The 27119-nt window shown below is 37.8% G+C and overlaps 1 protein-coding gene and 1 non-coding gene across 2 annotated transcripts in view; both read right to left on the reverse strand.

Moving 5' to 3' along the window:
- Positions 1 to 9800, reverse strand: part of dnajc1 (DnaJ (Hsp40) homolog, subfamily C, member 1) — a 100111-nt gene extending 90311 nt beyond the window's left edge. The window contains exon 1 of the mRNA XM_088643673.1: positions 9753 to 9800. Within this exon, the coding sequence (XP_088499799.1) occupies positions 9753 to 9785 (33 nt within the window). The 5' untranslated portion in view covers positions 9786 to 9800. The remainder of the gene's footprint in view (positions 1 to 9752) is intronic.
- Positions 9801 to 9912: 112 nt separating this feature from the next.
- On the reverse strand, positions 9913 to 9986 carry trnan-guu (transfer RNA asparagine (anticodon GUU)). Its single transcript has one exon. It is a non-coding gene; the product is annotated as a tRNA-Asn (tRNA).
- Positions 9987 to 27119: the final 17133 nt, after the last annotated feature.

A 27119-nucleotide genomic window follows, 5' to 3' on the forward strand; every position in this document is an offset into this window, starting at 1 on the left:
GTTTTGCTGTTGCTGGAGTTCTGAGCAGACTCATCCCTTCCTAATCCTGGGGGAATGGAGACTCTGGGTCAAGGCTGGCTAAATTCAGAGGTTTTTTTTTCTTCATTTCTTGAACCCCGAACAGTGCTTTCTGAAAATGAGATGCTGTGATACGTTTTTACTGAACACAAGTGACTGTTTCCCAGAGCTGTACTTTCACTGTGAAGACAGAGACAGTGAGTTGTGTGGTCTCCTATCCCATGTTTCCTGGCTTGGGTGCCAGACTGTGTGGATGTGGCTTCACGAGAGTCAACTTGTCAAGATTATTGGGGGTGGGGTTGCTCATCTTGAAATGTTCTCACCTTAACAAAGTGCTTCTCTGCCCCTTCAACTCCCATTACCTTCACTCATGGTAAGAAATGGTAAAACACTATTAAATGCTTCATTCCACTGTTAAAGAGGACATTTCATTGTGCTCCAGCTAATGAAGCTATTTACAGCATCTTCCACATCCAGTGAAACAGAATTCCCATGAACATGGAGCCCCGAAATGCATTCAGTTTTTCTTGGCAGAGCCTACATTTTGCGTGCTCACTTTGCTCAGAGCCCTGCAGCGACAGTGACATTGTTCATTGTTTCAAAACACGAAATCCAGTTGTGTGCAGACAATGGGGTACATCAGATGTTTTGGTACCTGAATGACAATTTTATCTATTCCTGAAATGTCCATACTTCTTGTTATGTTTGCTCATTCGCTGCAGTTGTTCATATCAAACATCACTTACCTGCGATTCCGATTTCCATAATAGGTCTGTTACGTACAGTACTCCGAGGGAAAAGGTAGGAAAAGACCCTGTGCGGAGAGTGAGAGAGAGAACTGAATTCCTAGGCGAACGTTATCCAAGTCGTGGGGCTAGAGCGAGGTTGGAGATCAGAAGCGGTAGGTCAGAAATCCAGGGGGTCACAAGAACAAACGATAAGTCAGGGAAAATCGCTAACTATATGCGCAGCTCAGGCTGAGGAAACCTCAACAGTGAGCGAGGACAAGTTGCAGAGTGGAAGTTTAAATAGACAAAGAGCGTGAAGTTAATTCGTTTGTGCTCGTGGGAATGCGACGGTGTCTGCGTGTCTGCGTGCGGTTTGTGACAAGGTTGTGAAATGGCAAATGATTCTGGGATGTACAGTATGTGCAATTCTGTGATAACCTCCAAACAAGAACAAAGTAAAAATGCATTCACCCCTGCTTTAACAGCAAGAGGATGAAACATTTTGGTTTGTGCTTGAACACACATAGCACCCACTGATATTGCATCAAAGCTTTGCGTGTGTAATCTGTGTGGGTTTCGCCGAGATACCCCCATTCTCTCCCATAGTCCTCAGACATGGTATCTGTGTTAACTGGTGCCCCTGGATGAGACGTGTCGGTCTGTGAATTGGAATTGTAGTCCTGCCTTGCATCCTGTGTCTGCTGGATTAGGATTTAGTTCCTTTATATATATATATCATAATGCTTGTATCAGCTGGTTCATTAAAAGCATTAGCATTGCCTGACAATTTTTGTAACCATTTTCTAACTGCTTCATCCAATTCAAGGGCACAGGGGAGGCAAAGCACCAGGCACAAGCCAGGATACACCCTGGATGGGATGCCAGTCAACGGGAAACCAATTAACCTGCTGGTATATCTTTGAGAACAGAACCCACAGCACCCTTTGAGACCTAACAAGAGCACCCTGAAGAAAACCCACGCGCACACGGGGAGAGCATATGAACTCCACGGATATAGCACCCCCTGTCTGGGGATGAATCCAGGGCCCCAGCACTGTGAGGCAGCCATGCTAACCACTGCGTCACTAAGGCATCTGAAAACATGAACTTTTTCACATTCATTGGCAGCAGGATGGAGAAGTGGGTAGGAGCTCTGGACTTTTAGCTGCTTGATTGTAGGTTTTAATCCCAGGAGGGGATCTACTTAAGCAAGGTACTAAAGGGGTTGCTCTCATAGACCTCAATTGTATACATGGGTCCAGCTGTAAATTCCACCAGCCAAATGAATTAAATAACAAAGCCAAGTTATTCTTTCATGAAACATTCGCCTCTCCAAAAAGTATATCCATGACCTAGTGATTTTTAAGAAAAACAGATTTCTGCTTTTAAGACAAGCAGTGCATTTAATTAATAATAATAATTGCTTACACTCCACTCAAAGCGCTTTACACCACCACCAATGTGCTGCATCCACCTGGATGATGTGACAGCAGCCATAGTGCACCAGAACGCTCACCACACATCAGCTATCAGTGGGGAGGAGAACAGAGTGATGAAGCCATTTCATAGATAGGGATTATTAGGAGGCCATGATTGTTAAGGGCCAATGGGAAATTTGGCCAGCACGCTGGGGTTACACCCCTACTCTTTTCAAGAAACACCCTAGGATTTTTAATGATCACAGAGAGACAGGACCTCAGTTTTACATCTCATCCGAAGGATGGCACCTGTTTACAGTATAGTTTCCCCATCACTTTACTGGGGCATTAGAACCCACATGTACTGCAGGGTGAGCACCCCCTGCTGGCCCCACTAACACCTCTTCCAGCAGCAACCTTAGTTTTTCCAGGAGATCTCTCATCCAGGTACTGACTAGGCTCGCACCTGCTTAACTTCAGTGGGTTGCCAGTTGTGAGTTGGAGGGTGATATGGCTTCTGGCATAACATTTGTGTGGAAAAGCAGAATACATGTATAAAATTCACACATTTGTCATCTAATCAAGCAACTTGTTTGTCACCCATGGCTGTACAGCCTTTCTAGAAACAGGAGGACATATAAAGTTACCAGTGACCTTATTAGACCACGTAATCTGTGTTTTAATATTTTGTTTAAAAGAAAAGCAATCTGTGAAGTGGTACAGAAGTATCTGTAAACTAAGGATTTGACTGAAGAACAGTATTTGTCGTCATAAGGCCCAAACACTGTTTTGCACCATTTGTTGTTATTTCTACAAACCATCATGTTGAACAATATACAATAGTAGTGATATTTGTTTTTTGTAATGAATGAAACATTGAGACAATATCTTAATAGTAACAAAACAGTCAGCAATCTTGTAGATGGAAAAGCATTTAACTGAAAACAAAAAGAATGTAGCTTTTTTCTTGGAAGTGAAAATGTTTGTTTGCTTGTTTGTTTTCAAACAATCAACTACAACAATAAGAACTGGTCTTTTATACTTGGGTGAGTCAGAAATGCTTATTTATTTGCAAGTCATTTTAAGGAAATGTGCAAGTTTCACATGAACTATTTTCTATGCTGACCCCACAGTGTGGAATAATTTTTTACGGCTTTTACAGTGTTTTAAGTAATGATTCCAGTTTTAAATATATCAGGCATCAAAGCAATACTGAGTCAAACTTCTAAAAACTATTTTTTTTACTTGCAATATAGTATCTGTTAAATAATATGTTGTCAAAATATTAGCATTGGGCTGCATTTTGACACCAATATGCTTTTTGATTCAGTGATTCTGTGTACCCAGACAGAATCCTGGTATTGCTCGTACATACACCAATATTTACATATTCCTATGCACCACAATAAAATTAACTGTTTTGTATGGCTACCTTTATTAAAATGAAGTTTAGTTTCATGTAATGTACCAAATCTTTGTTATGATCTCTGCTCTACCTCTAGAATTTCAGTCACATCCTTTCGTAAAAAATATAAAGGAATATGTATCTTTTCCTGCACCATACATTGTCAAAAACCACAGATCAACTGATATAGGATCCTCTTGGGTTTTCACGTATCTACGTTTTAGCTAAGCTAAAAAAGATCAGTAAAGCAGCTTCCAGGATTACAACTGGCTAAATATCAGCCAATTTACATGTTTTGCTTTATCTCAATGAATGGTCAATTACAGGCCTTAAATCTACATATTCAATTGTTTCAGGTTCTATATACAGTATTAAAGCCACATGGGGTCTATGATTAATTATTGTACTGTTGACACTTGAACTAAACCTAGTGTATCTCCTACTGCATTTGTATTGCACTGCACTGTGTTTTTAGTGTCTAAAAATGTTTCTTCAGGACAAACTGGCAAAGGATTAATAAACGTATTAAGGCGGGTAAGATGATACACAACAGGGTGCTCGATAGTGCCCACAATCAAAAGGTTTATTACAACTTTAAGTCTTACTTAAACATCTTTAAGGGAAGTATCCTCCCTTAAAGAAATGCAATGCCTAGTACCAAGAAAAATGGCAGCTACCAGAAAGTAATTTTTCAATATAATTTTTTTTTTCAGTCTCAGTTATTATTAATAAAAAAATATACGTGTATGAGATCGATTCTTATACATCATAAAAATTTACAATGCTTTAAAATTTACTCATACATGAATACATGAGATTTCAGTTACTTTTAGCAAGATGACAGTTTTAAAAAAATGTTCAATTTCCAAATCTGTTTTCTTTTTAATTTAACACATGCAAACTTGTGTCTTTGTTTTTTTTCTTTCTTTAAGAGATGACTGTTCGTTATTATATGAGTTACTTAAGTCCTATTTTAGTTATTTAGTAAAGCAATTTTTCTTTTTCAAAAAGAGAGTTTATGTAAAAGTGAAAATAATTAACCAAATTGTCCAATTAATTATAGCTATGCAATTTGTTCAATAAGAATTTAATCAGATTTTGTAAAAACAGTATGTCATTATCTACACACGTTAAGTTTTACACCAGGTCAAAACATTTTATAACATTTTTTAAATTTATATAGATATATGTATGTCTACTTGAAAACAAATTCATACAGAAAATATCAAAATGACAGTTATTGAATTCAGTGAAATATTTGAAGTTACTCATTTAGACCACATAAAGAACTATTTATGAATTTTGACATTTGAACATTTACCAAAGCCTAAAATTAATTCAAAAAACACCAAATAATTTAACATAAAAGCTACTTTTGTTTTAAGAATAAAAACTTAGAGTAATTATTGTTAAACTTTTATTATTTGGTTTAAAGTATCACAATGCAATGCCTGAAAATGACATACTGTAGATAAGACCATTATCATGCAAATAATTTTCAAATGTAGCAGAAAAGGATTTTTCATTACAACTACTATATATGTGCTGTAATTTAAGAATTAAGTTTAGGAAATATAACCCATGGAAAATAAAATGGCACATATGTGTAGTACAGTATGGTCGCTGGATTTGAAAACATGCACTTGGAAATCCAAATATATTTAACATTACTTAAGATGATTTAATGCATTCCTGAAAAAGGGGTCCATATTATTATTATTTAGAGTAACTAATATTTAATAATTATTGTTATATAATTATTAAAGTATCTGACGTTCTGTATTTTATGAAAACGGGAAAGCTTGGAGTAAAAATTGATACCTTTGCGTGTGTATCCGTTTGATTAATGGGGCTGATTATTTAGTACTGTCCAAGCGTATCTGCTGTACATTCACACTGAATTACTTTGAATTAACTTGTGCGGGTCTCAATTAATAACTGATTGCTCTGCTTTAGCAGTCTAACTCACAACCCAATTAAACAACTATGTCGAATCTATTACGCCATTATACAGGTTCTAAGGACAGTTGAATAACACAGCCGGGGAAGGTATTCGCTCCTCGTTTTGTAGTATTCAAGTGGCATTATTTACTCTCACAATCACATTTTCCTTTTAACGACAAATAAGTTGAATCATATCAGCTACTGTGCAGTCTGTTTAACGCACTGTATTATTATTACATTATTATAATGAGGATGATTACGTAACTCTTTCCAAAAGTTTGCGAAACGAGTAACTGTGCTGTCATTTCTTATAGCAGCAGACCTCCAGACGGAAAATAGCGGGTTTTTACGGCATTAAATAAAGCCTGTAATTCCGCCTTTTTTTAATAGGAGTAATTTTATTAGATTATCCAAAGATAAAATCGAACCAGTGTTACTTCACTAGACGGTTACCTATGAGTGAAAATGTTTCAGGTTATAACAATCCCTCACACCCTCCAAATATTAGTTTGCACTTGCAGAAATAGCAGTGGAAGCGCTTTCGAAATCTGTCAAGCGAGCCAAAAGCACTGTTTTGAAGCATTCTTGAAGTAGAAAAATGTCATAATAGGAGTTATGTTATAAGTCAACAATTTATAGTAATCGTAAATAGTAATAAATCTAGAAGAATTTATAGAAATTACGACAGCCAACTGAAATGTTTTATTACCCTAAACGTAAGCACAACAAAGCTATAATTTTAAGAATTTACAATTACACTATTAGACTCCTTGAGGTTTCCTTTTGATCAATTTGTAGTACGAGACGTTAGTTTCATGGTTAGTCTGACAATCGTAATTGCATTTCGCTAAATGCACAAAAGAACCGACAGAAGGACATACAAGACAGGGTTTTAAAAGCATTTCTGCAAATGGGCTTTGACATCGCTTCACCCTGAAATGGGCTTCTCTCGGTTCTGGCGTACGGCGAACAACGTGTTTGATGCTTGAGACCTACTGAAGCGCACCGTCCCGTTTATATGAAATTGGTTACAATGCACCCATCGCATTTTTAGATCCTGCAATGGTTTCCTATTGGTCTTTGTAACTCATTGAGTTAAACGATCACCCGGGAGACGTAAAATGATGCAGAACTTTTGTAGCGGTCAATGTTTCTCCACCACTCTTTTTTTCTCCCCGATGTCTTTGAATCACGGCCTGAATAGCCATCTGGAGAACAAAATAGCGAACAAAAAAAAGCACGAGCTACCAGATGCTGACACATCCATTTTGTACAGATTTTCATCAGACATTTACATACCCAAGATGGCCGCTGCCCCTTTGTTAAGCCCAGTATTTTAACTCTTTGTTACTTCTGACCCTTTTCGTCAAGATAAAACTTGGTCTTAAGGTGCAATACCTCGTATTTTAACAAATATCCATGCATGGTTGTAACTCCTTTTTATAACGCAGGTTTATCGAGCACTATCGCCACCCGCTGAGTCAGTATTATGGTTGTGAATTCAGTTGGTTCGCCAGGAGATGCGTTTTAAGTTTACTTCCATTTTGTAGCAATATTTTACTAATGCAATAGAGTGCTGTATATTCTATACTAGAAAGAAGGGGAGAATAATATAAAAGCTTCGCTGTACTTGTTCAAAGAGAACAATTTGTATAATGTTTTCCTGCAGATAGTTTCCTTCAATTACAATTTCTGCAGAACGGTTATTCTCTTTTTAAGTAGGAAGTTTCGCAACCTGCCACTGTTATTTGCAATTATAAATAATTTATAAGTATCTCGATTTCTCTAGGATCTGCTCCAAAGCCTTTCATCCGTAACTGTAAAAAATAAAGGCCTTTGAAATCCGAGGACATTATTTAAAAAGGGACAAAAGGGATTCTTTTAAGTGCAATAAAACTGCTGATTAGGTAGTAAACTGCAATTCTATATATTAAAAAAATCTGTGAACAGGTTCCATGAAGTATTAATGGATATTCTCAAGTTGTTCTCGTTTTAATCCATAACATTATATTTAAATTTTACATAATTGTCATGACATTAAATATAAAGAGCATGTTTCAATGTAGCTGTTCTGCTAAAGACTAAGTGAAGAGAAACTAATAATTGACGAAGTTGTTTTTATGTGTCTTCTGAGGTTATATTTAGTACCGCATTACCTCTGATGTTCTTCATCCTGCTGAAATTAGCATCACTGTTAAAATGGAACTCGAAAATTGCGAGACGGAGCATACATCTGCGTATTTTAGCCAATGTACTGACATGACACCGTATAGTATGAGTGGTACATGAATTGTATAGTATATTGATCGGCTTCATAGTTCTAATTCAAGATTTCTCTAAGCCTCTAATGACCAAGACTTGAACTTCATTGTCTGTTAAGATAATTTCCAATGGAAACTCCGTATGGACACCCTTTTAATAATGACTTCAGATAATAATGCAGAAATGTATCTTTCCCCCCATCATATTCTACTGTTTTGAACAGTCACAAAGCAAAATATTCTCATATGTTTCATATAATCGGTCTTTCTTCGGTTTCCAAAGCTTTATAACGGTTTGCCCACTGGGCAGGATGCGGTAAGTGTGCAACAGGTGAATGGTACTAAAAACTGGCCGTGTATTTAGGCACACATCCAATTAAAATAAATGAACATCCGCCGTACGTAAATTGAACTGGGGTTTATGCTAAGTATTCCCAAAACGTGTTGATATTCCCTCTCATCCAGAAGAGGTGGTACACGTAATATGTTATGCATTGGCGTATTTTCACTTCGCTCATAATACTTAAAAATGTACTAATACGAATAAGACTTACTGCCGTTATAGTTATTAGATATGATGAATATGTGTACCTGGGATTATGTTTTTTGATAACTGTTGTCTTCAAAGCAAATACAGCATAGCCGGTTCCTACTGTCTCTTACAAGTGAATAAGAAATGGCTCCGCGGATCCGAAAGCACACAGTGCAGTCAAGTTTTCTTCCGAGCCATCCTGAACATTTCAATTTGGTTATCTAATCAATTAACCAACAAACATAATGTTCAATAATACAACGTCCATGGTACACATGAAATAAAAACCCTTGTATGCTTCATTTGTGCTTTTAGAAGTCACGGTGGAAGTTGGCTATCGTCTACTGCAAAAAGTAAAGCAAATGATTTTGTTTTCCGTGACAGCCTGACGTCCCATCGCAAACTTCCTCACGAAAGAATATTGAATGCGACAATCAATCACCCACTTAGTTATCTATTGAAATATCTAAGGGAATGCAAAGGGTGCCAAATAAACAGATAAACCGTTCTCTGGAAGGGCTTGTAACGAACTCAAAATGAATCCGGCTATTTTCCCCTTAACATTTATATGCCGTGTACCTTTAAAAACCTTGTTTTTTGTATTTAGCCTGCGAAGGTTTTCGTCGATGGCACGGTCCATTGCTTGTTGTGATGTTGTAGGGGTTATGTCCGTTTTTTCAAACTTTTCGATGTTTAAAGGGTAAAGGGGAATATAAGCCTAAATACATAATCAAGAACAACTTCAAAAACTTTAAACATGCTTTGGAAAACTCCATAAATGTTAAAGATACACGAAAATAAACGTAAGTAAAACTGTTTAGGACTACCAGGTACTTTTACTGTATACCCAATAAAGCCTGCTTATTCTTATTTTGTTTGTTGTTTTGGGCGACTTTTTAATGTTTGTCTATTTTAGGGGAGACACGCAGATACGTTCACGCTTTGTGTCCAATATGTGGGTATTCGCATACAGCTAAGAACGTTCTTTGTTGTTGTTGTTGTTTTTTTTAATTATCTTTAAACAAAATTCCGCTAAAGTTGAAATATTGTTGCTTTCGGTATACAACGCGGAAACTAATTCGAGAAAACGCAAGTGAGAAACACTTGGCTCTACAGAGTCATTGTAGTAGGGCTCACGGCTTTACACAAAGAGCAGTGCGTGTATGGAACAGAGCAGAAATCGAAGGACAAGGGATAGGTTAGAGTCCTTTAAGAAACTTTTTAATCTGAAATAATTAAAGGAATTGACACAAGATGTCAGATTGGCAGCTCCCGTTAGTAAACGTTCTCACGTCTTTGTACTAAGGATGACCTTTTCCTACAAGTGCTAACACAAATGTAATTAAAAAAATCTGTTTAAAGAAGGATCTTTCTTAACAATCTTCAAAATGTACTCAGTTCTAATGTCAGCAACATCTGCAAAACATAAACGAATCGAAAGCTTACCTTACTCGTCGGCGTGCTGAAAATACCCTGCATTCAGCATCAGATTGCGCAATACGTTTTTGGAGACGGTGTCAAGTTTAATTAGACTGTTTTAAAATGGGAGATGGCGAAGTTTATAGTATTATAACCAAATCCAAATGTAGGTTTTAGAAAAACGTTACGTCCCTGGGTGGGCTCGAACCACCAACCTTTCGGTTAACAGCCGAACGCGCTAACCGATTGCGCCACAGAGACTGCATGCGCCCGGGTGGTACAAGAATATGCTATTTCTAGTTTCGTGGACAGTTTTCATATTAATTGGTGATAATTGGTAATAATGCATTTTGGTTCGCTTAAACTATTTCAGTTTTCATAGTGCTCCATTCTAAAGTTTATTTACTGTGGTAATATACTTTTATTTTTGATGCACCATACACCATACACACGTAGCACGGTCGCAAGTTCCAGGTGACGTTTGTTGTTGAATTGTTAATGATAAGCGTTTATTCATTCATTACTGCGGAAAATTGTCTTTGGCTTCTACCATAAAAGTAGAAGACACACAAGCAAAACATGAACGTCACATAAAATCACAGAAAGTAAATGACATCACAACAACACTGCAGTAGGTAGTACATAAATGGATAATCAATAAATAGGTGGTGGTGGGGTCTACAGTTACATACATTCATTGAGCGGTCAAAAAATCCAGATTTCAAAAACAGGGGCAGGACAGGATAAACAACAAGTCAAAACAATAACAGAAGAGATTGTACTCATATTTGCTCACAGTTAAGAGTGGTAATATATGCGTGTAGATATTATTATACGAGTTAGTGCTACTCCTGCTACAACGTTACAAAGTTTGGCAGGTCCAGTTGAGAACACGTGGATAAAAGCCCGTATTGCTTTAATTAACATTCTGGGTACAACACAAAACGTATTTTTATTACACGAATTAGCAATAGCAAGGCCATTTATTCAATACTAAAGCTTTCCAAATCATTTATTGACCGTTAATAACATTTTTAAAGAACCAGTTTCAAATGCGATAAGAAGTAATTGTCTCATTCAGAACTGTTATAACGGCTTTTCTTCGTGAAGCAGACGTCTCACAATTTCTAAAACGGTGCTCGTTTAAAGGACATAGCGACTCTGCCATGACTTAAGTATGTCACAAGGATGCTTAACAAAACTCAGCTCAGGAAGACCCGGTGGTGAATCAGTTTTCTCAACTGTGTGTCTGCAGGGCAATCTGATTTGCTTTTTATTTATAAAAATAATCAGATTAAGAGTAGGTCGGTGATACCTTTCATTCATTCAGTCTCATATCGCATTGGTTTACGGGTCTAGATCCTATTTCAAGACGAACAATTGTATATACCTAAACCCCACACCCACCCAATGAAATGAAATACCTTAGTATGAAATGAAAAAGTCGTGCATCATTGGCTGGTGGCACGGTAAGATGTTCTTGGCTGAGGACTACATTTAGGCCTTGGATAAAACTCAGAACGGCGCTCACTCGAATAGACAGGAATGCGATACAGTACTTGGCAAGTTGATCTAGACACTAAAAAGCACGTATTCACTGTGCAACAAGTAGGAGTTTCTTGATAGCTGAACTTTAAGCTTTTCCAAATAGGACACCTGTGAGAAACCCGTAGAAAAAAAAAGTGTAAATAAATCAGATTTCTCAAACATTAACAATAGAAATGTCTTAGCTCACAAATGCTTTTTTTAATTTTAATTCCCAACTAAAACTAGCTACATTCAAATTACGGGTGATTAACTACACACATCATGTTAATGGAAAGCATTGCTGAAAACCCACTAATCCTCTGAACTTCTGCTTTGAGTTTAGGAAAAGTGGTGTTCGTGCAAGGCAGTGTTGGATTAAAGAGGTTTAACATTGTTAAAGTTCTGCATTTCATTTAACTATAAGCGAATGGAATATATAATGATCAAGTTTATTGTTTAATTCACTTACAATGCGTACCTGAATAAATGACTGGTCAAAATGGGGCAATGGGTAGATACAGTGCTAGCTGTTTTAGACCACCGCTTATTACTTAAGTTCACAATTTACTATTTTTCTAAACATGTTTAAAAGTACCACTGTCCTCCTTGTATTGAGTTGATTTTTGTCCAGATGAGCAAAGCGCAAAACGGTTTGAAACTTGGTGGTCAAACTTGAGTCTACTACGGTTAGAGTATACCGAATGACGTACTTATTTTACACTATTGTTTTATTTTTTTCATACGGCGATATTGTAACAATTATGAGAAACTATTTGTGATTTATTGATGTGATAACACAACTACGGTATTTTTCTGAAATATAGAAACTAAAAAACCATTATGAACTTCCCGGTTGTACCTTCTCAGCAGTCTTGTCGCAGGGCCTGTTTATTTCTGGGGTAGATTGCAAATCTTCCATAGTCTCAGTAATGGGAGTCTCTTTAATTTTGGCCCAGTATGTAACGAGTTAAATAAGGGATTAAACAGTCTGGCAGAACATAACGAAGATTAAACGGGTACGGAAGACCAAAGGCACTCCGTCCACCTCATACGGTGTCCAACAATTCAGAAATTTGTCGATTTCCTCATAATCCTAATACTATTGTGAATTTAAAAAAAATATTAACTGATTATTTCATTTTGCGGGTCTGTATTCTTCGGACGATTAAATAACGTGCGCGTACGAAGAAATGCGTGTCATGAAACCCTTTTTCACTGCCCTAGGAAGAAACGATTTTGTTTCTTGTCTGACGAATCACTTGTTTCATTCTGTATATTCAAACAGTATGTGGTGGCACCTTGCCCGGTAAGGATGTGGTCGGAAGGGCATTAAGTCAAATAGCACCCCCGCTCTTAATTTACTTAGATTTTCCCCAGGGGTAGTAAGCTGGCACTGAAGAAGACTGTAACTCGCCTTTTTGAGCAAAATAAATGGCTTAAATGAGAAAGAGTGGGCTGTCGTTTTCGTTATCTCATTTTTACTTCCATAACCTCAATTAAAGCTTGGAACGGGACATCTGAAAAACAATAACGCGAAGAATGGCATGATACAGATTGTTTTTATGAGGTTTTATTTTACCATTTCTGACCGCCGGTTTACGTAACAAATCATAAACACCAAAACAGATAATATGACGACAGCACTGTATCTATTATTATGAAGCTGTTATTGAAAGGGACAACCAAAGAACGTTCCACATTGCTTCGTAAAAGTCGCATGTCTGAGCGCAGACTGCATGCGTCGCAGCTCCCAAGGGATTGAATAGGTGGGTTTTATTCTCTCCGCAGTGGAACTCACTGACTGCCAAACATTCGACTGTTTTTCTTGGACTGAAACTAAACGTCTGCCTCAAGACCTAAGCGGCAATAATGCAAGCAGTAATCATATCTGTGCTTGACTCTTTTCAAAGCCTTCCTTTATAGCATTGTTTTTTTTTAATTTCCTAATTATAGTTTGTTTGATAAACAGCATAGAAAAACCTTCACAAAAAGATACAGGAATTAGTTTGCAGATGCATAAGTCTGCAAATTTGCAGAATCGGAAACTTTCGTTATCTATATCAGGTGTGTTTATCTTCTTAGTCATTCTTCAGACTTGAATTTTGTAACATATAGTTACAAAGTTGCAATATTCTTTATTGAATGGAAAGCTAAAAAAAACCATCTGAACTGTGCAGATACCTGTATGCAGACTTTCAGAAACATTGGTATGTGAAGTATTTCAAGCACTTTACTAGATTAGTATAATTATTCACACAAGTGCTAAATTCAGCAGCCTCAGTTTGGCCTGTAATTTCTACACTTCAAGACTCCAGATCTTTGATATACTTGTTCTCGACCTGGGGCAGTCAACCATAATTCTTTCCTTGTAAGTCTTAATTTCAGCCATGATTATATTATCCATAATTACTAAAGTGATCTTCAGTCTCTGGTTTAATTAAGCAATTAAGGAACCATTCCATTAGTTTACTGCAAGGTTCCAAATCCTGTAGTGGAATTGAGTGGAAGATTCAAGGTTCCTTAGTCCTGTTCTAGTATGTGTAGTACTGTGGATCTTTCTACTTCAAATGCTACACCCTGTTAGTCATTAGTGGGAAATTTAATATTATAGCCCTTTAGTAGCAGTGTAATATGTGCCTGCTAAATATGGGAATTCTGGAACCCATGTGTCCATAAATCACCAACTTTTAAGAATATAAGAAAGGTCATTAATCAAATGAAGCCATTCTGTTCATGACCTAGATCTGATTGTTAACAGACTCTCATCACACCATTTCAATGTGCTTTTGCAGTTTGTGACACACAGTATATGACATGTAGGAAATTGACCTTTATGTCAGGTGTTCCCAATCCTGATCCTCAAGACCTACATACTTCCAGGTTTTCGCTCCAGCCGAGCCTTATAACTTAATTGTTATCTTAATAGATAAGCTTAATAGATCAGCTTTAATAGCTCACCCAATGAAGGCTCCACAGCCGAAATGTTGTGTTTTTCTTTCTTCTCTTTTCAGCCTTGGAATAAACCCATTAACTTGTTCCTTTGCAGCCTGCGCATGCTGACGCAGCTACTCACCTGTCTTAATAGATACAGCCCTTTGCTTGGCTGGAACAGTGGCAAGTTGTGTTTTTTTTCTGCTCCACAAATTTGGAATTGGAGGTTACTTGTGAAATGCAATCGCTAAAAGGCAACCTCCAACATGCATAGAGCTGCAAACAGTCAGATGTCACATTAATCCTATTGCTGTGAAGTGAAGTCAAGTAAGAGGTGAGCTGCGTAACTGAGAGCTGGGCTGGAACAAAAACCAGGAAGAGTGTGGGCCACCATGGCCCGGATTGGGAACCCCTGTCTCAGGCGATCATTTTATTTTTTAGAACTATTTCTAAAAACTATACAGCAATGTAGAAGAAACACTCACAAGTGGAAGGAAATGAAAGAAAGGAGGCCATTCGTCCTATGCTATGTGCTCGTACTATATTGATTCCTGCTCTCAGTCAAAAATACAAATGTAAATGGTGCTTCAAAACATACTGTCAACAAAAAGCCCTCCAAAAGAAAATTAAAGAAGCTGGACTTCACTGGCAATTACCCCACGTCTCTACACTTTCCCATTTTGTTTCAAGCTACATACCTAATAGGATATTTTAAACCATATTGACAGCGTACAATAGTGTAGGCCCATTTTCAAGCCATCCCTCTATTTAACATGACAATGTTACTCTGAGAGGCAGGTTCTTCGGTTACAGCAGTGAGGCTATGACGAGCATATGAGGGTTACAAACAGGAGGCCCATCTATCTCGTGTGATTGCTAAGTGACCCAAAGATCTCACTCAGCTCTTTCTCAAAGTTACATGGGCCGTGACAACGTAGTAGGGGAGCTCGTTCAAGACTCCCACAGCTCGGGGATAAAAAACACAATCCCCCATAGGAACATAAGAGGGTGTGCTCTGGAGAATATCATATATGGGAGAATACTTATTACCTTGAGCTCCTAGGAGAGACAGACCCAAGCAGTTATGTTTCAAACATACAGTACATACTTTATTATGTACACATAATAAAGTATTTGGGACTTTTAATAGCTGGTATACCAAAAAGGATGTGACAGTCTGATGTGGTCGGTTTAACATGCACTCGACATATGCGTCAAAAAGAAATCCATCCATCATCTAACTGCTTCATGCAATTCAGGGTCATGGGGGGAGTTGGAGCCCAACCTAGCAATCAACAGGAGCAAGGCCGGATACATCCTGGACAGAACAGCAGTTCACTGCAGGGCTGACACAGACACTGACGTGCACACACGCGCATCAGGGCCAGAGTAACAGAAGCCAGTCACCTACCAGTTGTCTTTGAACTGGGAGAGAAAGCTGGAGTACCCAGAGGGAACCCACACAAACACAAGGGAGAACATACAAACTCCACACAGACAGCAGATAACACTCCACAGCTTATTCCCCAGGTCTGGAATTGAACCCTACTCCCAGGACTGCAAGGCAACAGCACTAACCACTGTACCACCATGTCAAACAGAAGCATGTAAAAAAACGAGGAAACAGTGTGTTCTTATTTAACAATGCTCCTTGTTCCTGCCATTATCACAATGCTAATTAGCATAACATTTTCCATGGAAGAAAACTGCCTAGAAATGGATTAAGTCAAGCAAAATTTGTTGTTTTTCAAATTACTTGAACAATTCCTTTGTACACATAATCGATACTGTAATTGAATCTTGATAGTTACAAATTCATCAAGTTCTATAAATTCATACGTATTGAAATGCACATTGTTCTCCTTCAGCAAGACGATCAATATTTGTACCTGCACAGATCTAAGAGCCACATTATAAATAGATTCACTAAACGGATTACTGAATAAAGTGACAAGGAAATAGGGAAATGACAGTGAGAGAGAACGAGTTAGAAATATGACTGCAAAAATAAACTTAAGAAAGAATCTCTCTCTCCATCCAGTTCCCATCTTTACAGGCAGTATTTAACCACGAACCCAACGGTTGCAGTATTATCGGTTTCCAAGCTAAACTCCAGGAGATCTATACTCAAAACCCGCAGGCATTGTATATTTTCATAGCAAGCAATAATGGATTAAGTACCTAAATGCTGTTCCAGGTGTTATTTTGTTCTATAATGAAACATTTGCTATTACAAGGAAATGTACACATGTAATTCGCTCCATGTCTGAAATTTTAGCCGTACTCCTCAGTTCAAATCCGTACATCAGGTTCCATAAATCTGTTGCTTTCCCCTCTTGATTTACACATGTAAAGACACCGAGCTCAAAACGGAAAATAGTGACATTTTAAACTGTACTTCACAGTTGGTGTTAAATTCATTGGTACCCATCGGATAAAGAAAAAAAAAACTTTAATAGGCTTTTCCTACTGTCTACAAAGATATATAATACACCTTTCCTCTCGTTGCAGTGAGAAAAACTTGATTTATGGATTCATTATAAAGTATACATGATATTGGATGGAAAGTTAGTTATGAATAAAGCTTAATATATTAAAAGGAGACAAAGCAGATAGCCGATGATACTAAATGGTTTCTACCGATGCACCGTAGTTGATAAGTCAAATTTTAACGTTTCGATTTTTAACCAAATTTGGTTGTTGCTTTTATGTCCGTTGACAGCCACAAACAGCTGTGTAGTACAACCTTACAGAATAATAGGTTATTTTAATACAACATTATTGCTAAAAGAATAGCTGCACCTATACTGCATTGAAGACAGATGAATAGATCTGCTTTTTAATTTTTTATTTCGGACCATCTAAAGCCTACAGCTTACATTTAAATCTTCATCTGATACTGAGGTTAGACATCGCACCGACCACATTTGAGGTTTTATACATACCCAGACCAGCGCTTGCACGCTTTTCAAAAGTAACGACGAGTTTACTAGAGAGCAGTCTTACAATTGTCTTCATTAAATGGACATCCAGAATGATCTCTTACATCCCGTGGAAGCGATAGACCTTACTCTCCTCACCAACAGTGGTGACAAATCGGTATGTTTCTTGTGAAATGATGATCAATGTGTGCTCACGAAGGAGGGTCTCGCTCGGGTTTATATAGCAAGCACCCGACCAAGTCCTTACCTCAGCTTCTGGGTTACTACTGCCAATGTCGTAATAAACAAGTCTTTCCTGCCGAGGAGGCTGGGTTAGCTCACCCTCGCTTTTCTTATGACAAAATTCCCCATGACGTGTTCATTGAATAGGCCGATAACGTTTTACAATTGATATTCAGGAGGCTCTAACGGCGCTTTAGATGAACTGATAATTCTTGACAGCGACCGCTCGTAAAGTTACAGTTTTACTTCCTTGGGGGGTTGTGGACAGGTTCGGTTCTGCGAGTCTATGTCTCAGCCGATGTCTGTAGAAGAATCTGTTGAATACTTTCTGAATTTGGGACAATCGGGACAGTTTTCTAAAGATCCGGCTGTGATATCCTGGACGTACTCCATCTGAACTATGTCTCATGATCTACCAGAACCGTTGGGTGGGATAACTGTGGTACAGATGTGGTGCCAGAGTTTGTCAAAGTCAGCGCGAGTTCTTAACTCATACAAAAGGGAATTGTATCGTGTTTGAAGATAATATTTCGCTAGTACAGGAAAATCAAGGTAGGTTAAGGTTGGTACTTAAGGGTGCTTAGTAGATTTTTTTAAAAACACTTTTGTTAATTGTTTTGGAAAGACAGACAAACAACTACATAGATTGTGAAGATAGCCTTTGAAATTAGTTCTAAGTGTTATCGTGTGTAGTTATAGTGAGAGGTATAGTATGAGACACCACGAAAACCGCTGACGGGCCGTGCACAAAAGCTCCGAGTAGCCTAACAGTCTTACTTTTAAAGGTGGACTGTAGTCAATGCCTCAATTCAAAACTGCTTCACCTTGTAAAATGCGGTTTTCTGTATTTGTAGTCCACACCCTGAACGGATCCTAGACGGATACGCCAGGTAAAACCATTGATTCTGTCGAAAGGTAGAAGATATTATCGGGAGCGTCCAAGACCACCCCCTCCTATATGAAACCATCATCAATCCCGGGAATATAGATACGTCTGCATTCCCACCCTGTGCTCGAGGGAGCTACTGCTGCCTCTGACAGGTTCTCTTGAAGGAGAATTAGTCCAACCTATCGCGTTAATAATGAAGCAAAATGCAGACAATTGTCGAGTTGTTCCGTAGACCACAATTTCACTTCGTGCAAGATGACAATGTATTTCCAAGGAGTGGTCCACGGGTAACGGACAGTTAATGAATCACCTTCCTCACATAAGCCGATGTTTTTTCGAATGGGATCCTGTTGGCCAGCAGCATCCGTTTTAAATCGCTGCGAGGTCCATTAGGTATTATGCTATTCTTAGCTTCTGCATGCTTGTCTATTGACTAACGTCGCTGCAAATTGTTTTTCAGCGAAAAAAAAATGTACTGACGTAGTCGATGTTTCGTTTTTTAGTCTGGTCTCCTTTGGTACTGGTCTTCACCAAAGATATGTTTGATTTTAGGTTTGTAATCGAAGCATGAAAAGATGAATATGCAATAAACTAGGCTGATTGTTTATAGTATTCTTGGCGTCATATCTCGATACCAATGTAAAAGAACATCTGTCGGATGAGTGTGACAATGTGTGACATCCAGGGGTCAGAGTCCAGTGAACAGGCTCATGTATTACGCTGCTCCACAAGAGCAATGGGACAGAATGTCTCAAGACAGCAGACACACTGCTGATGTGAAATCTTAATTAGCAAATTATAAGAGATGTTTTATGTTTCATATATATAGTTTCTATTGCTGTGGCGAAATCAAGTTTTTTTCTTTTATGTATTTTAGAACAATTACATTAGCATTCATTTCTTTATGTGAAAATGTGTTTTATACCTCACAAATCGTAGAATGAAAACAACATCTTTGATTACAGATTATGTCTTTTCGGGACATTTGTCCCAAAATCAACTGTTTTTTGGGGGGGATTTCTTAGCAAATGTATTCATTTTTAAACATATATACATTTTAATTGTATTATATTTGATATAAGTTCTAAAGTTATGTGTATTTGTTTTTTGGGGGTACACTATATTTAAAAATATAAAAAGAGTGACAGATTATTATATCTGTGTGACCCAATGGTGCCAAATATACTTATGTTGACATTTTTCTAAGTAAACCACTTCTGCAAAACAAGTCTATTTATAGATAATAGTTATTAATTTATATTTCTGATGTGAAGTAAATGTGGGTTGGAAGGGTGTTTGGGAATACTGCTTTTTAAATATACTGCAGTGTTTCTTTTTTGACCATTTTAAGAATGATTAGTGCAAATGTTTATTTTTATTTGTTTTAAATAAGGCAGAAGTGTTGGAGTGTTACACATCACTGTATCGTCTGAGCATAAACTAATCCAAACAATGGTTTTAGAGTTTAAAGCTTTAGAGTTTAAGTCTGTATCCAGTTGCACAATTAATATTGCCCTACAAAAAGAAAATAAAAATCAAATATTTAATAGAGCAATCTATTAATCAATCTATAGAGCTAATAAACAGCATTCATAGTTGTCATCTTTATAGATACTTGCACACCTCTTAATGTCACTGATTTGAATGTTGCAAACCTTCCACTTATGGTATATGCACAAAATGAAGTAAAAAATATGTAAACATAGATAGAATGTAATTAAATCTCTTAGTCATTCAGGACAAAAAACATTTAAGTGTTTACAAACGAGAGGAGGCCATTCAGTCCATCTAGCTTATTTGGTTTCTAGAGGTTGTGGATCTCATCCAACTGCTTCTTCAGGGAAGCCAGGGTATCAGCTTCAAGAGCATGGCTGGAGAGTTGGTTCCAGACCCCCACAACACTTAGGATGACAGTCAAGCAATACAATCTGTGAAAATATTGAATTTGTCCAAATTTGTTCAAACAGTGCAGGGCTGCAGTGCAAATGGCTTTATTAGTAATGAAGGGACTCAACTAAACATTTAACAAGCAAATACAGTTTCACAAGACCAAATTTACATAAATAACCCCAATGATTCCTAATGCTGCCACCTATGACACCAGATATTGAGTTTCTCCTGAGTCTGTTGTCTGAACATTTGCCTTTAGAGTGTCTGCTCCTGCTAACCCAGTGATTTTCTCCTTTTTCATTTCATTTTCTTTATCTAACCACAGCCTTGCTTATTTTGCCAAGGCAACGGCTTCAGAGCTTTCCAAAAGTTCGAACAAAGGAAATTAATCTGGTACAGAACAATATTTTATTTTTTAAACTAAATATAGTGGGGGAAGGTGGCTCGTGGCTCCTAAAGTACTGGACAGGATCCAGCTACAGAAGAAAATACAGAATTAATTTCTACAAAATATTGCAATGGAGACTAAAGTAAATAATAAAAGTTTTTTTTCAGACTTTCTACATCAAAAGATCTATATTAAATAATATAAATTCTACCATTTTTTTAAGCAATGGAGAGATGTTAAATCAACCAACAGATGCATAAGACAGGGTCAACCCCCACTGGCTAGAAATTGGTAATTCAATACCCTTCATTGAAAAGTGTGGCAAAATGCAATCCAAATAATTATAAAACCAATAACTCTTGCTTTTATTACATGTAGAGTTTAGGAAAACAACTAAACTAAAGGATTGTCTACTTGGAAATAATATTCTAGGGAATGGACAATTTGTTAGTCTTTGAACACAAAAAAAAAAACAAGAACACAAATAAAGAATATGATTTGGTATATTTATTTACATTTTCCTAAGTCTTTTGACTGCTAAATTGCAGTAGGCATTCAATACATGTGTGTGGATTGAGAATTGGTTTATTGATAGTAAAAACAGTAGAAATAATGAGAAAGTGCTCCATCTGGGGTGATTAAAGTAGTGGAGTAACACAGGTATCTGTATTAGGACCACTGCTTTTCCTAAAAATAACCTAGATTATTCTACAGTTATGAATCCAGTGAATTTTACAGATTATACTGAAGTAGAAGGATTAGCCAGCACTATAGAAGCTGCAGATGATTTTCTAAAACATTTAGAATTCTGAAGATTGGGACAACATCTGGCAGATGATCTTCAGTGCAGATCAGTGCAGAGTATTGCATACAAGTAGCAAAAACCGAAACTATAGATACGTAATATGAATCACTGAATGTAAAGAAACTACTTGTGAAAAAGAGTTTGTTGTCTTTTGAAGTTTATGTTGATGCCTCATTTACATCTTCTACACAATGTGGGTAAGATAGAATAGTGTGTCCAAATTTGATCCATCACATAACAAAACAGATATTGCTGCTTTGGAATTAATCCAGAGAAGAGTAGGCACATTCCGGATCTCCAAGGAATATAATACTTGTGACAGGCTAGGAATCTTAAAGAGAGGAGACTACATAGGGAGCTTATTCGGTTCTCAAAAGATGTTTTTATCAATTCAATGAACGTCTTCAAAATCAACACAACACACAAAGCTGGGAGCACAACTGCAAGCGAATCTTAAATTGAGAACAGAAGATACTTTTTTTACACAAGGAGTGGTCAGGGCCTGGAACAAACTGCACAGCTACATTACACTGGGCTTTCACTCAACAAAAGGCTGTAGGAAGTCTTCGGATTAATTATCTACTAGCAAACAAACAAGCTAAACAGTGGCCTCCTTTCATTGGTAAGTTTTCTGCGTCACTGTATGGGCCATTCTTACTAGATCAGAGACACAAAATGAGGCCTCTGAAACATACTCTGAGGTATGATCCATATTTTAAAAGAGTTTATAAGGGAAAACCAGATTTGTTGTCTGAGTTCTTCAATACTTTGTATTGTTCCAGAAGCGTTAGTTTGATTATTTTCTCCAAAAAATATAATAAAATGAGACAAACATAATCTAAATATAAATGAGCAATACATTTTCAAATAAATATCGAATTTCAGTCAGTGCAATAAAGAATGGCAATATTTATGATCCATATTGGTGTCAAAATCCTCTGTTTATTCACTCTGGACCCATTTTTTAAACATGTAATAAAGCTATATAATCACTTTGGCTAGAAAAAGATACCTTAGTAAATCTTGTATCACAATTAAAACAGTACAGTAGAAACTGATTTCTTTGAAGTTGTATGAAGGATATAAACGTGTTCTAAAAAAGGGCTTTAGATTTACACTTATGTAGCCTTTAGTTGAATCTTTTGGTTCATTTCTAACTGTTTTTGCACAAGATTAAACTTTTCAAAAATAATGTTCTTTATGTGTACCATCTGCAAAAACATAGCAGGCAGATCTATACATCAACTTAGTTTAAAAGTGCTGCTTTTTTAAAGAGCTGAACGGTCATCTTTTAGTGATAAATTTACACAATTGGAAGTGATCCTTTGTAAAACATTTATATTATAAGCATTTTAATTAGTTTCTAGCTACTAAATTCTAACATTCTTTTAAATATGCAAGCACTGAAATTGATATTTTCATGCAAATAGTTCAATTGAAAGTTGAAGAAGCCTTTAATTAATTCATCAAGAATTTAGCAACGTTAAAAAACAGGTGTTTTACAGGGGCCTTCCACAGCCAGGATTGAGAAACAGGGATTAAAATGAGTCCCTAATCCTGGAGGTTATGTGCGTCTCCAGGTTTTCCAGGTGTCTGGCACCTGAACATCTTGGAGGAACTGTTAAAGTGGTCCAATGAAATCAGAAATGAGCAGATTTAGCTCACATAGAGCCTAGTAGGATTACAAAATAACACAGAAAAGCCACAGAAAAATAAAATTACCGAAATACTGACTTTGACATACCACTAACACACAAACCAACAGATGAGAAGATGGTGTAAAAGAAAAAAAAAAACTAAAACCAAGCTCTATTGTTAAGAGGCCGCTGACAAATTTACATAGGTTTCAGTGTTATGGAGACTGCTTTGTATGTTTATATAAAATAATGCAAAATAAAACTTTGCAACTCTGATTGTCAACTGTGTATTATTTTCGTTTACAGCACCCAATTGTGTTTTTATGTATTTACACTTCAGTAATTCTAGACCATAAGAATATTTCCAAACAGGAGGGGGCTTTTTGACTTGAGTCGTATGTGTGGAACTCAGCAAGCCACTTCTTGAAAGATCCACAGGGAAAACAAGGATCCTCTTCGACAACATGATTGGGTTGTCTTGTGTCCTATTCCAGACACCCACAACCCTTTGTGTAAAGCATTGGGTCCTTGTTTTCCTATTCATTCTGGTTGTTGAACATTGTAGTAAGCTTCACAGTTTATCCAAGTCCCTCCACTAGTTTCCTCTCCTCCTTTTATTTATTTTTCTATGGTGATGATCAGTATTACACACAATGTTGTGAATTTTGACTTCTGTACTGTATAACTTTTAAATAATGCCTTTTAGTTTAACTCTATCCATTTCACAGTATGATATAGCCTCATTGTCTAGAGCATTTGTTCTTCATTCTGGTCTGCAGGGACTGCTCTGTCAGCTGGTTTTCATACTCACTGGGATTTTAATCACCAGTGCTAATTGATGCATGTAATTGATTTACTTGCTTGTTTAGACCTTTTCTGCACTTTTTCGTTGCAAGTTCTGGGTTTTTTAGACAACCAACAGCTTTTGAATGGTCTCCATCACTTAATGTTCTGACAAAATCACTAAAGTGGCTCATATACAATCAGATCAATTAGGTAGTTAAGCTGGAACAAAAACCCGTGCGCGCACAACCCTCCTGGAATGGATTTGTCCACCCCCCCTTGAGTCTACTTTCCCTCAGTCCTAATCCTGGGAGAACTCTCTTCCTCCGGGTTTTTTCTCTAGGTGAGTTGTTAATGGCAGAAAAATGTATTTCTGTTTTTCCATTTGACGGTATCCCATAAAGATTTGCTTTCAGCCCCCAAAGTGTGGAATGGGATTTGTGATTTTTCTCTTTTACCAATTTCTAACTTTCAGAAATTCCCTCATTCTGGTATCTTAACTGACTGAAAAACCATTTTGACATCAGCCAAAGAAGAAGAAAAAAACTTGTAGTGTTTGATATATGGTAATTTCCATCTGTTCATCACAAACTGGTCCCTTATTAACAGTTATTAAGATAGAAATAAAGGAATAAACTCTTAGATACTACAATCAGGTTGAGAGGAAGTTATGTAAGATGAGTTTGTTGGAATTTTATACTTGAAGTAGAGTATTTTTGAAACCATGGGCTGAATACAGAAAGAGATTAACAAAAGTCTGAGCAAGTATGTATATCAGTTAAAGGTATCAATTAATACCAGTGATTAGCAGCTCATTTGGAATGAAGACCAGTATATACAGTGGTCACCCAGGACTGGGTTTGTGAACCAGTGATCTAAAAAAACTGTTCTCTTTTATTGACTACTTCTTCATGATCAGTGCCACCCAAGCCATAATTATTACTGTATGTGCGTGTTATACCGTACTTTGCTTGTACAGTATATGTTAGGACACCTAGAGCCCTGTTCTCATGCCCTGTAGTAACAACAGGTATGTCTGTTCTTTAATCTTCTAAAGTAGTCTATCACGGCCTGATCTTTGATGGGTTGGATTGCTGCAGGTTTTGCACATATCATTCAATTAACAACTAACTAAGACTTGAAACAACTTATTAGTAAAATAATTAGGTCAATCATGTCATTGAAGGCAGAGGTGGCATGAAAATGAGGGCAGCCTCAGACCCTTGAGGACTCCTGCTATAGGACATGGGACTTAATAAAGTCATCTGATCGTTCTGTCAGAGTTGCATCAGCTCTAGTGATAGAGACTCTGGGGGTCCTGTTATTCAAAAAGGCTCCAGCACTCCTGATTATCTGTAATAGTCCCCTGAGGAAGACACAAACCTGATTCATACTTTCTAGATCTTTAATTCGTCAACACTTTGAAAACTAGAAACAGGGTTTCAATTTAACAGGTGATTAGTTCAATCAGGGGGATTAAGAGATCTGTTTGAATGTAAAGGAGAAGACCCTGCAGACCTTCCGGACTGGAGCTGAGACAGTCTGGTCAAGTGTCAAGTGCTAGACATTGGCTGTATAAAATGCAGTTTTTATCGGGCTATATAGTATTTTACAAGAATATAAAGAAAAATGACAGGTAAAGTAAATGCAAAGTAGTGACTGTTCTTCCTCATGCCAGTCAACGAAGAAGCGGTTCCACTTCAGTTAACAGTTAAGTAACAGTAAAACAAAGGGGCAAAGCTGCAAATACCCCATTCCCACAAGTGATGACCTCTTTGCTAAGCTAGCAGGAGGTGAATCATATGCCAAGTTCAAGATGAGTCACACCTACCAGCAGTTGGAATTGGATGACTCATCAAGACACTTTTATTGCAACCAGCAGTCATTATGGTATATGGGCATGTGTAACTTTCCAGAGAGTCATGGAGTCAAGGACTTCCAGGTGGGGCGAAGGTGGTGTCATCATCACAAGCCAGACAGAAGAAGAACGTCTGTTCAGCTTGGAAGAAGTGCTAAAGATGTTTACAGAGGCTGGTGTGAGCTTAGAGATAAATGCTAACATAGAGCACTAGAAGTCACCTGGAATATCCAGTAGATAATGTCTTCTTCATGATGAAGACAAACTCCAAGCTGTTAAAGAGGAATCTTCTCCCCAGAATTGAATTGGCTTTAAGTTATATTTGAGTATGCATTGGACCTGTAATTGCTTCTTGCTTATTTTACTTCTTGAATTTGCATCCTTGAGCCTGTTGTTGAGGAAAAAGCAATCTAGGAGTTGAGGTTTCAATCAAGGACTTGCTTATTAAACAACCAGGAAGCTAGAGAAAGAGCTCTCCGTTGTGTTTGGTATGAAGACATTTCAGATATTAGAAGTGTGAGTGGCACAGTGGAGCAGTTAGCATTACTGCCTTGCAGTGCTGGGGCCTTGGGTTCAGATCCTGACCTGAGGTGCTGTCTGCATGGAATTTGTATCTTTTCCCTATTTTCTCATTGGTTTCCTCCCACAGTCCAAAAACATACTGGTAGGGTAATTGGCTTCTGGGAAAACTGGCTCTAGTGTGAGTGTGTGTGTCTGTGACAGGCCTATGTGGCATTATGCGAGGTTTCAGTGTGGAGGCGGAGCCCTGGATTAAGGATGACACATTGCCCTAACAACCACAGCTGTCCTGGCTAATTTAGGACAAGCCGCAGCTGCAGGGGCCCTTTAGGACACACCTCCCCAGAGAGAAAAACAGACCCCCGCAAGGGGAGTACCCTCCAGTGACAGTCCAGTCTGGATACCGCTCTGCCAGGTGGTTCTTTTTCCCAGGCTGGACCCACATCAGACAGGATCCCCAGTGTGTGCTAAACAGGTTAAGGTTTAGCCAGAAAGAGATCCACTTCACTCACAAGTGAAGGGTTTTTGCGAAACTGGATTGACTAATATGGCATCATTTGAGAATCTTCATCCAGTTTGTCCCACGTGTGCAGAGGTTTATTGCTAAGATGGTCTACTCTTGTGGGGATGCAGAGTTTTCATTCTACCCCAAGACCTAGACGCTATTCTAGCAAGTCTCCACACGAGCACATCACAAGCTATATGGAAGCTATAGCCTGCAGTTGTGTCTGGTCACCTGGCATCCACAGTGAGATTGGACAATATGTCAAACGTTGTTTCCTGTGCCAATGCTACAAGACACAGTGGCACGGATCATGATACGGAAGTGATGGAACCCCCTAAAGACCTAGACAGTGCAGAATTTGGAACAAACACCAACAGGTGTGTGGGTCACCAGCTCCAGGATTGGGATCCAATGGTCTAGGGAGTGATGCTGTGTGCGCTCTGAGCCTGCAAGCAACTGTGATCAGATCCCAGCAAGGGCAGAGCAGAGCTGCACTTG

Source organism: Lepisosteus platostomus, chromosome 8 (genome assembly GCF_059453375.1).
Source record: "Lepisosteus platostomus isolate fLepPlt1 chromosome 8, fLepPlt1.hap1, whole genome shotgun sequence".
Lineage (NCBI taxonomy): Eukaryota > Metazoa > Chordata > Actinopteri > Semionotiformes > Lepisosteidae > Lepisosteus > Lepisosteus platostomus.